Source organism: Mauremys mutica, chromosome 15 (assembly GCF_020497125.1).
Source record: "Mauremys mutica isolate MM-2020 ecotype Southern chromosome 15, ASM2049712v1, whole genome shotgun sequence".
Lineage (NCBI taxonomy): Eukaryota > Metazoa > Chordata > Testudines > Geoemydidae > Mauremys > Mauremys mutica.
In genome coordinates this window covers 10,481,347-10,494,328 of record NC_059086.1, presented here as the reverse complement: position 1 = coordinate 10,494,328, position 12,982 = coordinate 10,481,347, and the positions used below count along the sequence as shown (strand labels likewise).

The window sequence follows — 12,982 nt, the reverse complement described above, 5'->3', positions numbered from 1 at the left end:
TCTGCACAGCCTGCTCCGATTCTTCAGAACATTGTCCCCGTAGAAGCATATCCTGACGTCTGTCCAGGGGGGTTAGTGGATATTATCAGCTGAGGAGGGTGCTGGTGCTGCAGTCACTGGGCCCTGACTTCTCTGTGTCCCCAGAGAAGGACCATCCCCCTGGGAAAATCTGCAGCTTTCCCTGCGGGCAGGGATCCCCCTCTCCCCCCAGTCTGTAAGGTACCCCATTAATCTGTGATTCCACAAAGTCCCCATCGAGGCTCCACTTTACCTGTGTGTGTGGTCCCCGGGCTGGCTGGAGTCAACGATATTTCAAACCCACTGGAGTTATTTCCACCTGTGGGATTAGAATCAGAGTCTGTTGGGGAATGGGGTGAAATGGGCACCCAGGGGGGAGTGATAAGGTAGAAACAATGACTCAGCAACTGGGATTTTCCTCCCACAGCTCAGGATTTATGGTCACTGTAATATCCAGGAGGGGGTAGTGGATATTATCAGCTGGGGAGGGTGCTGGTGCTGCAGTCACTGGGCCCTGACTTCTCTGTGTGTCCCCAGAGAAGGACCATCCCCCTGGGAATCTCTGCAGCTCTCTCTGGGGGCAGGGATCCCCCTCTCCCTCCCAAATCTATGAGGTACTCCATTAATTTGTGATTCCACAAAGTCCCCATCAAGGCCCCGCTTTACCTGTGTGTGTGGTCCCCGGGCTGGCTGGAGTCAACGATATTTCAGACCCACTGGAGTTGTTTCCACCTGTGGGATTAGAATCAGAGTCTGTTGGGGCAGGGGGTGAAATGGGCACCCAGGGGGAGTGACAAGGTAGAAACAATGACTCAGCAACTGGGATTCTCCCCCTATAGCTCAGGCTTTATGGTTACTGTAATATTCAGGGGGGGTTAGTGGATATTATCAACTGGGGAGGGTGCTGGTGCTGCAGACACTGTGCCCTGACTTCTCTGTGTGTCCCCAGAGAAGGAGCATCCCCTTGGGAAGCTCTGCAGCTCCCCCATCAACTACCTCATGCCTGGCTGGGCATCCCCTGTGCGAGACACCAGGGCAGGGCCTGGCTTTGAGCATCCCACCAGCACACAGACCCCTGAGGGTCAGGCTAGCTGGGAGGCTAGGAGCAGGGATGCTCAACCGGGCCCTCACCTCTCACCAGCCACTCCCCCAGGGCCACTGGGATCTGACCGGATGAAGGGCTTTGATGTGCAGTCCTAACGGCAGGTGTAGTTCCCACTGCTGCCCTCTGGCACATTGCTGATGGGAAACTCCTCCATGTCCCCAGTGTTATCCTTGTTTGACCCTCTCCCCTGCCATTTATCCATGAACTGCTGGCTCCCCCCAGAGCCATCAGCTCAGCAGGAGACCTTATTTGCATAGACACACCTACTTTGTCTAAGGCATCAGCAGACAGACCTGCTTTGCCAAAGCGATCAGTTTGGTGTCTTTGGGGTTAAAATTCACTTTAGTCTTTAGTTCTTAGCCTCACTGGATGTGTGATGCATTTGGATGCATTGAGCAGGGCGTTCAGTCTGTTTCTGTGAATTTGCACTTATAGTTTCTTACGTAAGCAGGCTCTGAATGAGCTTTCCCAACACCTAGCGAGGAGCTAGGGAGAAGACATCAGGAACTGACCGTGTTTGAACAGACGCGCCCACTCTGCCTAGGTGAGCAGCGCGATGGGGCTGCTGTCTCCAAATGATCACTTTTCTCTGGTATTGGGTTGCGAATCACTTTGTTATTGAGGGGGCAGGGGTAATAAAGTGTCGTTATCCTTTTGTGAATCAAGGGGAGCAGAACTGGCCTTGAACGCCCTGAATGAGGGGGTCGCTCTCAAGTTAACTGTATTCAGTAAGCAGGAGGTAGGGGTGTCAAAGGCTAGTGGAGCTGAGAGAGGCTATTTGTGCCCATCTGGTCTTAGATGCTGTAGTGTTTAATAACAGAGCTTATTAAGACCCAGTTGAGAGTCTCTTGGTTTGGATCACTAGAGCTGACATCACTGATAACCCGGTCTAAATATTAAGTCTTAGGCCTGTGGTGGGACAGTGTCTTTGGTGAAAGAGGTTGCCCAGCCTGCACTACCAGTGAGGTTCCCCTACTAACTGCTGGAATCACTGGGAACTGAAATTGCTGAGAGCTGGAAGCTCAGAACATCCCAGAGGTTGCAGTAGAGAAGGCAGTGGCAGGGGGACTGACGGCAGAGCAGCTGAGAGTGGCAGAGGGAACGATGGTGGAGTGGCTGGTGGTGTAGGGAATGATGATGGAGTGGCCGGCCATGTGAGTGAACAATGGCAGGCAGTGATGCAGCGTGAACAGTGGCACAGCAACAGCTGCTGTAGCACTGCTCCACGTCCCCTCTCCCCCGGGGTGGGAGGTTAACTCACACAAACACACCTCCAAACTCTGGGTCTTCGCTGACCAAGGACAACTGTGAGTGGGGTGCAGTGGAGGGAGAGGGCATTGACGTGTTAAAGGGACATTTGTTTGTCGGACTTTCACACTGCAAGGTGAGAGACTGAGGAAAAGGATGCAGCCAATGTACTCTGGGATGGGTGTTTTATTCATGGTCAGATGTTTTCAAATCATGCTTGTGGTGTTTTTCCAAGTAGTGCCAGGTTCCTTTCCCCTTTTATTGAAAGTTTTCTCTTCTATACACCAATGCAGTGCTTGTGAGAGAAGTACTGGCTCTTAGAGGTACCAAGTGGTGGGGTGTAATTTTTTTCAGATTACTGGGTGGAGACTCGAACTGGCTCTGTGTTGTGTTATCAAAGGGAACCCAGCCCTGGTTGCTGCTGACTCCCCCTGGCAGAAGGGTTACACCTAAACAGTTGCTTATGTTGAATTTGAAGTTATATAGGGGTTACTTTTTTTCTCTGTGCAGCGCAGAATCAGTCACTGTGTGCACGGCTGTGTTTCTAATCCATGACTATGCTAGGTCCACAATACACAGTGTGACTAAAGGCCAGTAGCACTGTATGTAATATTCCCTAGTCGATGTGGTCACCCTAAGATGAACCTCATTCACTCAGTCAGTGGGGTGGGGTGGGGTGATCCCCCCTTCTAGGGTTTTGGAAACTTGTGATTCTTTTCCTCTAGAGTTTTGGGAAACACTTGATAGTGATCAGTGGCGATTTTGGTTTTGCTCAGTGATTATTTGGTCTGAGAGAAGCTAGATTAAGGGAATTGAGCCATTCTTGTTGGACAGAATTGCTGTGCAGACAATGCAGAAGTGGCAGCAGCAGCTGGAGCGCCGCACTATCCAGTGAAATCACTGAGGGTTTATCTACAGACTCAGGCTTGTGCTTCAGCACAACAGTGGCCGTACAGACATTCCTACTCAGGCTCTGAAACCTGGGATCCGAAACCTGGGATCTGGGTTTCAGACCCTGAGCTCTAGTCCCAGTAGGAACAACTACATGGCTATTTTTAGTACCATAATGAGAGCCCCAGTCTGTAGACCTGGGCTTTGAGATTCGTGGCTGCTAGTATTTTTTGCAATGTAGCCATAACCTAAGAGCTGAAATCACTTAGGGCTGGGCCCAGTGCAGAAACTTCAGAAGATGACAGGAGTGCGCAGAGGCATCATTCAATTTTCCCTGCATAAGGCTGGAGGTGAATGCACCTGAAGGCACCCCTAGACTCTAGGACTTCACTTATGGTGGACAACAAACCAAGAGCACGGTGTCATGCACAGAAAGGGGAGTGGTGTGTTAATGGGACATTTGTCCACTCGACTTTCACAAAGTGAGAAACTGAGGCAAAGCTACTGCTCCAGGTACCGTGGGGTCCGGGATTTACTTATTGTTTGCATACGTTTGAGTCATTGTTGTTATGTTTTCTCAAATTAATGCCATTCTTCCTTCTCCCCTTAATAACTTTTTTTTTTGGTCACACACAGACTCAGTGCTTGCAAGACGGGAAGTATTGCTTCTTAGAAATACCCAGGGATGCTGTTTACTTTTCCCAGATTTCTGGGTGGGAGCTCAATCCAGTTTTGTGTTGTAATTTTGAGAGGAACCCCTATATATTGAAGCCAGAGCTTGCTGCCCTCTGCAGCAGCTGGCAGCAGGGTTATGTATGTATTGCAGAGGAGTCGAATCTCCTCCTTTGTTCAGAACAACCCTTATGCCCTGGCACTGACTCTTTCAGAGGATGGTCACAGCTCCTCCCAGGGCCATCATTCCCCTGGGGCTCACGGAGATGGTGAGTTTTGGATAGAGCTCTGCATGCACAAAGACACAGGACTTCAAAGGGGGAGACCCAAACCCTGCCCCTCAGTCTATCATTCTGTCCCTCTGTGCCCACAGAGGGGTATTTTGGTACCTCCCCTTGTCTAATGTCCCCTGGGTAATAAATCCAGTGACAACACAGGTCTGTGGAGTTCTTGGAACTGGTGGTCCTGGTTTCTGATCTCATCTCCCGCAGGGTAAATTGAAAGAAACCCACTGAGTGCAATGGGGGTGAGGGCCAGATTCTGATACATTACCCCTGAACCTATCTAGCTAGCTAGCTATGTAATGAACACAATTCTGATAAGGCAGCTGCTGGCTGGGGACCCTCGTCTGTACAGCCTCAGATCAGGGGAAGCCTAGGGAACCATCCCTCTAGGAAAGACCTCCCTGCTCTGCAGCTAGCCCCTCCACCCCAAATTTAAAGGTGCTCCTTTAATCTGAGCTTCCCGGTACCTGCCCATGTGGTCCCTGGGCTGGATGGAGCTGGTGATGTTTCAAGCCCCGTGGGGTCGTTTCGACCTGTGGGATTAGAAAGAGACTTTGTTGGGGAGGAGGGTGAAATGGGCATGCAGGGGGAGTGAATAGGTGGGGGAAATGACTCCGCGATTGGGCCACTCCTCCTCATCTCCCCCGTTTTATGGTCACTGTAACCTCAAGCAGGATTAGTGGATTTTATCAGCTCGGGAAGGTGCCACTTCTGCAGCTACTGGCCCCAATTTCTCTGTGCGTCCCCAGAGTGGGAGCATCCCTCCGGGAAGGGCCTCAGTGCTCTGCAGACCCCTGTGGGCAGAGTTCCCCCTTCTCTTGGCCCCAGATCAACAGCTGCTGCTGCTCCCTGCTAGCTGGGCAACTCACCTATCAATTCCCTGAACCTCAGCTGGGCGTCCCCCCGGCAGAGCCCCAGGACAGAGCCTGTCTCTGAGCCTCCCCTTGGGGCATAGACTCTGTGAAGGCTGGGCTGGGGTGTGGGGTGGGGAGCGAGGATGTTGAGCTGGGCCCCTCACCTCTCATCACCAGTTCTATGGAGTCGCTGGGATCCGACCAGACAAAGGGTTGTGATGTGCTGCCAGAACGGCAGGTGTAGCTCCCACTGTCCTGCTGTGTCACGTTGCTGATGGGAAACTCAGCCACATCCCCAGCACTGTCCACGTATCGCAGCGAGGTGGGGTCTCCTCCTTTGTACAGAACAACCCTCATGCCCTGGCACCGACACTTGCACTGGATGGTCACGGCTCCCCCCACAGCCATCACCACCCCAGGGCTCACAGAGATGGAGGGTTTGGGATACAGCTCTGCATACACAAAGACACAGGACTTCAATGGGTGACACACAAACCCCCAGCCACTCAGTCTGTCTGTCTGTCATTCTGTCCCTCTGTGCCCAGCTCTGGGGTATTCATGTGCCTCCTCTTGTCTAACATCCCCTGGGTAATGAATCCAGTGACAGCACAGGTCTGTGGACTTCTTGGAACTATCATGGCTGGGTTCTGATCTCAGCTCCAGTAGTGCAGGGCCGGCTCCAACTTTTTTGCTGCCACAAGCAAAAAAACAGCGCTGCCCCCCTCCCCCCATGACACCTCCCCCCCCCCCGCGAGTGCCGCGCCGCCCAAGTCCCCCTCCCCCCCACCAAGCACCTGGGACACCAGAGCCCCAGAGACATGACTGGGTTAAGAGCAACTGCTCAAGTGGTCACTTCCTACCCCATCCCAGCCTAGGGATAAGGACACCCCAGGCTGCAGCCAAGATGGCTGTCACATGGGGGAAGGTGGGGTCCTGCCACTACTTCACTCGCTGGCCCACAGCGGAGAGGAGGGAGTGGCAGGACCCCATCCCAGTTTCAACCCAAGGTTTTGGGGTGGCAGAAGGGCTGTTTGTGTCTCAGTTTCTCCTGTGAGCTGCATTGTTGCCTGGTGGGTGGAAAGGGACTGCTTGCTCTGGGGCCAGCTAAGACACAGGTGTGAATGGTGCCTAGCTGCCTGGCACTAGGTGGGTCACTGGAAAGGGCCTGGCTGAGGCCGACCTCATGGCAATGGAGAATGGAGAATCCATGACAATGACAAATTCAATGACTGGGATTTTGGAGCCCAACAACCAAGGCTCATAGATTGTCCACGTCTCTGCAGGATGCTGAGCAGCATTTCCCCAGGTGGAGAATAAAGGACTGGGAGAGGGGTGTGAGGTGGGGGTTTAAGTGCTGGCTGCTGGAGGCAGTTGGGGTACACCTGGAGTTTGATGGATAGAGCCCAGGTGGATACAAATTTCTATCCATGGACAGAAATCAGTATCTGCTAAACCGCAGGACTCTCCCAGGAACCACAGCGGCGAAAGGAGAACGTGGGGCTGCCGCTCCCAGGAACCAGTGCCCCGAGCTGGCAGCTCCTCCTGGCCGTGCAGCTGTACCACTCCGCGCCCCACCCCCAGTGGGGCTGTACGACCCCAAACAGGAGATGCAGCTGTGTGGAAGGGCTGGGAGTGGGGCTGGGAGCGGGGCTGGGAGCAGGGAGGAGCTGCTGGCCTGGGCACTGGCTCCTGGGAGTGGTGGCCCCACATTCTTCTCCTTTTGCTGCTTTGGTTCCCGGAGAGCCCTGTGGTTCAAAACCCTGGAGGGGTCTGGCACACTGACGGGGTCCTCCCAGGGACTGTTCCAAAGCTGGGGCTGTAGCCCTGATCCTGTGGCTCCGTGACAAGGGGATGAGCCTGTCATGTGGTTGGGGGACAGAGCTGCTGTGCAGGCAACGCAGGAGAGACAGTGGCAGTTGTCATTGCCCACTCCCCGGTGCAATCACTACAGGCATGTCCACTGCACTAAAACCCCCACAGCAACACGCTGCAGAGACCAAGTCTGCACACTCAGGCTCTTGCTTCGGCACTAAAAATAGCTGTGTGGACGTTCCTGTTCGGGCTCTGATCTCGGCATGAGTGGGGACCTCTAGCAGGAATATTTACCGCCCCTCAACATATAACAAAAAGCAAAAGGGGTGGGGGGGCTTGAGCTGCTCCGGGCCTAAGCAATTGCTTAGTCTGCTTGTGCCTAGCACTGGCTCTGCCCAGGAGCAATCCAGAGTCACCCCCTGACAGAAGGGGCGGGGGGGGTCTGAGCTGGATTCCAGGCTGACTCTGATGTCAGATCCATTTCTCCGGTCACAGCAGTGGGTGGGTGAGGATCTTTCTCCTCTCTGCTCAGCAGGGCTCTGAACTGTGACAGCACGTTGGGTTTGGAATTTTGGGCTGAATTCAGTTTTCAGGGAGCAGATTTCTGGTTTGACCTTAACATTAATGTTCCCTCAGCTCTCCCCTGCCCCGCCCTGTCCCACCTCGCGGATACTCACGGCCCGACACCCAGTCCTGCCAGAAGAGCCAGCACTCTGCAATGGAGACGGCTTGTTAGTGATCAGACCCCAGAGCAAAGGAGACACTTTCCCTCCTGAATTCTCAGCGTCCCCAGTGAGCTGTGACACCAGCCCTGCCTTTGTCTCCTTTTACTCCCTGGTCTAAGTTTGGCCCCCACACCATGGCCTCATGCCCTGGTCTCAGATTCCCCGATCCCTGGGCTCGCACCCTGCCCATCTCCAATACTCACGGAGGAAGAGGATGGTGAGATCACTCCACATGATGGGGGCAGCGAGGGACCCGTTAGCACCGCCACCAATGTCCCTGCCTCACAGAGCTTGACACCCAAGTGAGTCCGAGTGAGGAACTGAGCCTCAGGGAGCCCGTGATGTCCTCGACCCATTTCTTCCTTTTCGTGTGGTTTCTCTGCAACATCCAGGGGACATCTACTGCAGTCGGAGCAAACACAGGTCCCTGTGGTGCACAGCAAACCACATCCCCTCTCCGGGCTGACCACAGCCCCTGCTCCCAGCACCTGAGGACCAGAGGACAGGGGCTACCACGAGCCCACACCTGAGCTCACAGGAGTGAGAAGTCTCTCAGAAGATGTCAAGAGATGCCTGAGTATTGACAGCCTGCTCCCGACCTTCTCCACTGCATGGTCTAGCCAGGGTTCCCCCTCCTCTCCTTGTGTGCTGAATCAGAGCAATGAATCCAGCTAGACCAGAACCCCTGCCTCCCTGGTGCAGCATATCAGACCAGAGGAGGGTGACAATCCCCCAGAATGCACCTCACTGAGAGATGCTCTCCCGTGGGGCAGAGAACAGGTCCTTTTCTGATCTGCAGCTGGGGCCCAGCTCCTACCACGGAGCAGGAGGGTTGAGGGGGCTGGTAAATTCCATTCTCAGGCAGTGTCTCTGCAGATGCTTTTTTTAGCTGAGTCCATCTCTGGGAGCTGGAGCTGGGGCCAGGGTGCGGGTGGCTGTAGATTCCAGCCCCTGCGTGGTAGGGGGTACAGTTTCCGAAAAGGAGAAGCGAGGAGATTCAGAAAAAGGATAAGCCACCCCAGAGCTGACTATTGATCTCAGACTGAGTTTATTTCCTGTGAAACGGACTGAAACCTGTTCCAGCAACAGTGAAATGGCTCTCAGATAGTATAGGAGACTGGCTGGAGCTGTAGGAGCTGGGAGCGAGGATTCCTGGAGTCCATCAATGGCCCTAGTCGGAGGGAGTGGGGTCCAGTGGGTTAGAGCAGGGATGCTGGAAGCCAGGACTCCTGGGTTCTGTCCCCAGCTCTGGGAGGAGAGTGGAGACTCAGCACCAGCCTTTCTTTCATGTTAATCACAATTCCCTGTTTTCTCCACTTCAGCACAGTAATTTGTGGGGGGAGGATGCCCCAGCAAGGGCAGGTGGTGCTGGAACTGGGACCCGTGGGCTCATCCAAGCCAGGGGAGTCCGTGGTCTCTCTTAGCCCTGTCCCTCCCCCGCACCTCTCTCCCCTGAACTGCTTTCCTGGGGTCTCAGTGCCACTGGAGCGAGGGGCATGAGTCATGACCCTGCAGATGGAAGGACGGCTGGATGGGCACAGACAGATGGGGAGATCTGTGGCGATGGACAGACAAATTGTCCTGTCTCACAGCTGGGGACACTGAGGTTCCAAGAGGGAATTATCCCCCCTCCATGCAGAGCAGGGATCCCAGTTGTTCTCCCCTCCAGTCCCATGTCTCCCTGTCCAGCTCCTCCTGCAGTCACTGCCCTGACCCCCTGGGTCTCTGCTCTGAGCACCCAGCTGGGCAGTCTCTCTGGGGAGAGCCCTGAGCTGAGCACTGGGACCTGGTGGGGGGGGGTCTCCCCAGTGCTATATGGAGAGGAGACTCCCACCCCCCCGATCAGGAGACCTTGGCCTGCACCACCAACACAGCCCCCCTGGCCTGTTCTGCAGCCATGGCCCATTGCAAACTCCTGCCCCATTGCTGCCCCCTGGTCTCTATGGGTCAGGGCCTTCCATGGGAATCTCTGGAGCTGGTCCCTGTCTCTGGTATGGTGCCGCAGCCCCAGGCTGAGGAGGATCCCTGGGTCTCCCCTCAGGGCTGTTGCAGTAGGTGGGTGAGGGGTAGCTGGAGCTGCTGAATGTGGGTCTTAGCTGGGCAGTTTTCTTGTGGGGATTAGCTGGGCATGGGGCTGCCCTGGAGAATGGCACAGACCCACCCCACCCCCTACCCTGAATAAGGGTGCCCCCATCCCCCAGTTACAGGGCCGTGGCTGTTTCCAGACCCCAGATCTGCCCCACACAGCCCTGCTTCTCACCCATTCATCCCACTCAGTTCACCACCCCTCAGACACTGACTTGGGGACAGGATGGGTTATTCCTGGGGCAGCCCCTTGCAGCTCCTGTTGGGTCCCCCGCTCTGGTCCCAGAGCCCCAAGGGGCAGTTCTCAGGCCACCCCATCCATGGGGCTACATCTGCAAAGGCTGCTGGGAAAGCCTGGCCTAGAGGATGGCTGCAAGGGGGCCTGAGAGCTTCAGTGGGGTCTCTAGCAAAGACCCCACCCCCCGGAAAGAGGAAGGGATTGGGTCCCTGTTTTCGGGCTGGGACCCCCATAGGATTGTCTAACAGGGACCTCTCCCCAGAGTCCAGAGGGAGGTCTCACTCTCCAGCAAGAGCTGTGGGGCTCCCCACAAGGCAGGACGGGGCTTGGCCCACAGGGTCTCACCCCCGACTGCAGCGGGAATGTTCCTTCCCCGAATCAGGGTGTTTGGGTCAGTTGGGGACAAGGAGCCTCGTGCTGGCATGGGGGAACGTCCAGGATGAGCAATGTCCCCACCCCACCTTCCAGGGACAGGGGGAGTCTCTTCTCATGCAGGCCAGGGTGATGGGGTGTCTCCTTCCTGGGGTGTCTCTCTAACCCCAGAAATTCCCCATTCCCCAGAGCCCTTCTGAGGGACCTCACCCGACACTGGGACCCAGGCTGGGGATCCCCACGACACAGCCTTGGGCCTAGGTAGGGCAGCCAGCAGGGGAACACCAGGACCCTGGTTGGGGAGCCACCTCCAACACCACGACACCAGAATCCAAGCCAGGGAGCCTCCCACCTCCCCATGACACCAAGACTCAGGCCAGGGAGCCTCTACACACAACTACAGAATCCAAGTCGGGACACACACACACACACACACACACCCCCCCCGCAATGCACACACATATTGCCAGGCCCAGGACCGAGGCCGGGAAGCCCTTTCCTCTCCCCGCGCCATCACCAGGAGACATGCCAGAAAGCTCCCCACCAGGATGCAAGCTGGAGAGCCTCCTCCACCCCCTAGTGCCAGGACCCAGGGAAGGGAGCCCCCCCACACACATGACACCAGGACTCAGATAGCAAGTTTGAAAAATCCGGACAGGGGGTTGGGGCAATAGGTGCCTATATAAGACAAAGCCCTAAATATCAGGACTGTCCCTATAAAATCAGGACATCTGGACACCCTGCTGGGGAGACCCCACTCACACACAACAGGACCCAGATGGGGAACCCCCCTACACACACACAGAGGAAGCCAGAACTCAGGTGGGGGACCTCTCCACACACACACACGATGTCAGGACTCAGGCAGGGGAACACCCTCCACACACATAAACTAGGGTGACCAGATATCCTGATAAAATCAGGACTGTCCCAATATTCAGTTGTTAGTTGTTTGTCCCACGTCCTGACGGATGACTGGTTGGGACACCATTTGTCCCGATATTCTGGCTTGGTTTTTTTGTTTGGGGTTTTTTTGGTGCTTCGGCGGCACTCTGGACCTGCCCCGCCCCCCAATCCATCCCGATATTTTGTTCATGTAATCTGGTCACCCTAACACACACACACACAGGAAGCCAGGACTCAGGTCAGGGAACACCTCCCCCCCCACACACACACAATGTCAGGACTCAGGCGGGGGAACACCCTCCACACACAAACACACATGAAGCCAGGACTCAGGCAGGGGAACACACACACACACACACAATGCCAGGACTCAGGGGGATAAGCCTCAACCCCACAGGATGCCACGATCCAGCCAGGGAATCCCACACACCATGCCGGGACCCAGGCTGGAGAATCTCCCTGCCCACCCAGTGTGCCAGGATGCAAGCTGGGAGCCTGCCCCCCATGATGTCAGGACCCAGGCCAGGGACACCTACACACACACACACACACGGTGCCAGGACCCAGGCTTGGGGGACCCAGGGAAGCCCCAGGGCCTCAGGAGAGAAGGTATTTACCCTCCCTGATATCAGTTTGTGCATCTGTGTCACTATGTGCTGAAACTGGGGGCGCTGGGAGGCAGGACTCCGGGGTTTCCTTCCCAGCTCTTAGGAACCTCAGAGTGACAGGTTTAGTGAAAGGCAAATTCTTAGTATTTATTTAATGTTTCTGCTTCCCCCCCACTCCCGCCCAGTTTCTCCCCTCCCCAGGGAGCCCTGGTGTCTGGTCTGGGTCAGGACAGGAGCTGGGTGTTCCCTTGCCCCGGCTGTGAGCCCCTCCCCCCCCATGCTGCTGGTTCCATGCTCCCTGAGTCTGGGAGGAGGCTCGGGGGAGGGGGGGGACAGATGTGGGGGGGGTCTGGCAGGGAGCCCAGAGCAAATCCCTGGCTGGGTGAGGTGGCTGGTGAAGGAGAGGGGCAGGCTGGGATACGGTTTCTGGGGGTGGGGAAGGGAATGACCCCACTGAGGGGATTCTCTGCTTCCCAGCCCTGGCAGTCCAGGGCAGGCTGGCTGAAAAAATGGGGCAGGTGGAGGGCAGCAAGGGCTCCACTCCCCTTTCCCCACTCCTGGCAATGGAGCAGGGTCCCTTTCCCGGCGGGGGAGGGGGGAAGGCATAGCATTTGCAGGGCCCTGAGAATAGGCGGGGGGCATACCCTGCCCTTCTCCCCATAGCTGGGTCACTCCAGTTCCTTATGCCCATGACCTGCCCTACATTTCCTATGTGAGGCCCCAGCGCCCCCGCTAAACCGCCCCTCCCAGCATAGGTCTGAGGTGCCTCTTCCCAGGCAGTTATGGGTTTTGTCTCCTAGCACCAGAGGCAGCCACCCCACATATGGAGAGAGAATGGCCCTGCTAAGTCATGTGTCACGGTCCCTGTACTGCTCCCATCTGGGGAGATTCTCCTTTAGCCCCATTGCTGGATCCCGCACATGTGGCAGAGGGACTGAGATCCACCCCAACTGCCCACCCAGCACTGGTACCTTCTGCCCCCTGCACTGAGATCTGATTCTGCCCCTTCTCCTCCAAATTCTTGTTCAGCTGCTGGCCCCAGGAATAATTACCCCTGCACCCCCATAATCTCCCCATCCCCCATCCCTCAAAAGCCCCCATCTCACAGCCTCCCCAGCTCACTCTCCTGACCCACAAACAGTCCTTGTCCTCAGGCCCACTGCT

At 55.9% G+C, this 12,982-nt stretch overlaps 1 protein-coding gene across 1 annotated transcript in view; it reads right to left on the bottom strand.

Moving 5' to 3' along the window:
• LOC123350514 (osteoclast-associated immunoglobulin-like receptor) overlaps positions 1-7,889 on the bottom strand; it is a 30,458-nt gene extending 22,569 nt beyond the window's left edge. The window contains exons 1-6 of the mRNA XM_044989130.1: positions 7,813-7,889; positions 7,562-7,597; positions 5,237-5,524; positions 4,686-4,751; positions 685-750; positions 272-337 (exon numbers count right to left, since the gene is read on the bottom strand). Coding sequence (XP_044845065.1) covers positions 272-337; positions 685-750; positions 4,686-4,751; positions 5,237-5,524; positions 7,562-7,597; positions 7,813-7,843 — 553 coding nt within the window. The 5' untranslated portion in view covers positions 7,844-7,889. The remainder of the gene's footprint in view (positions 1-271; positions 338-684; positions 751-4,685; positions 4,752-5,236; positions 5,525-7,561; positions 7,598-7,812) is intronic.
• Positions 7,890-12,982: the final 5,093 nt, after the last annotated feature.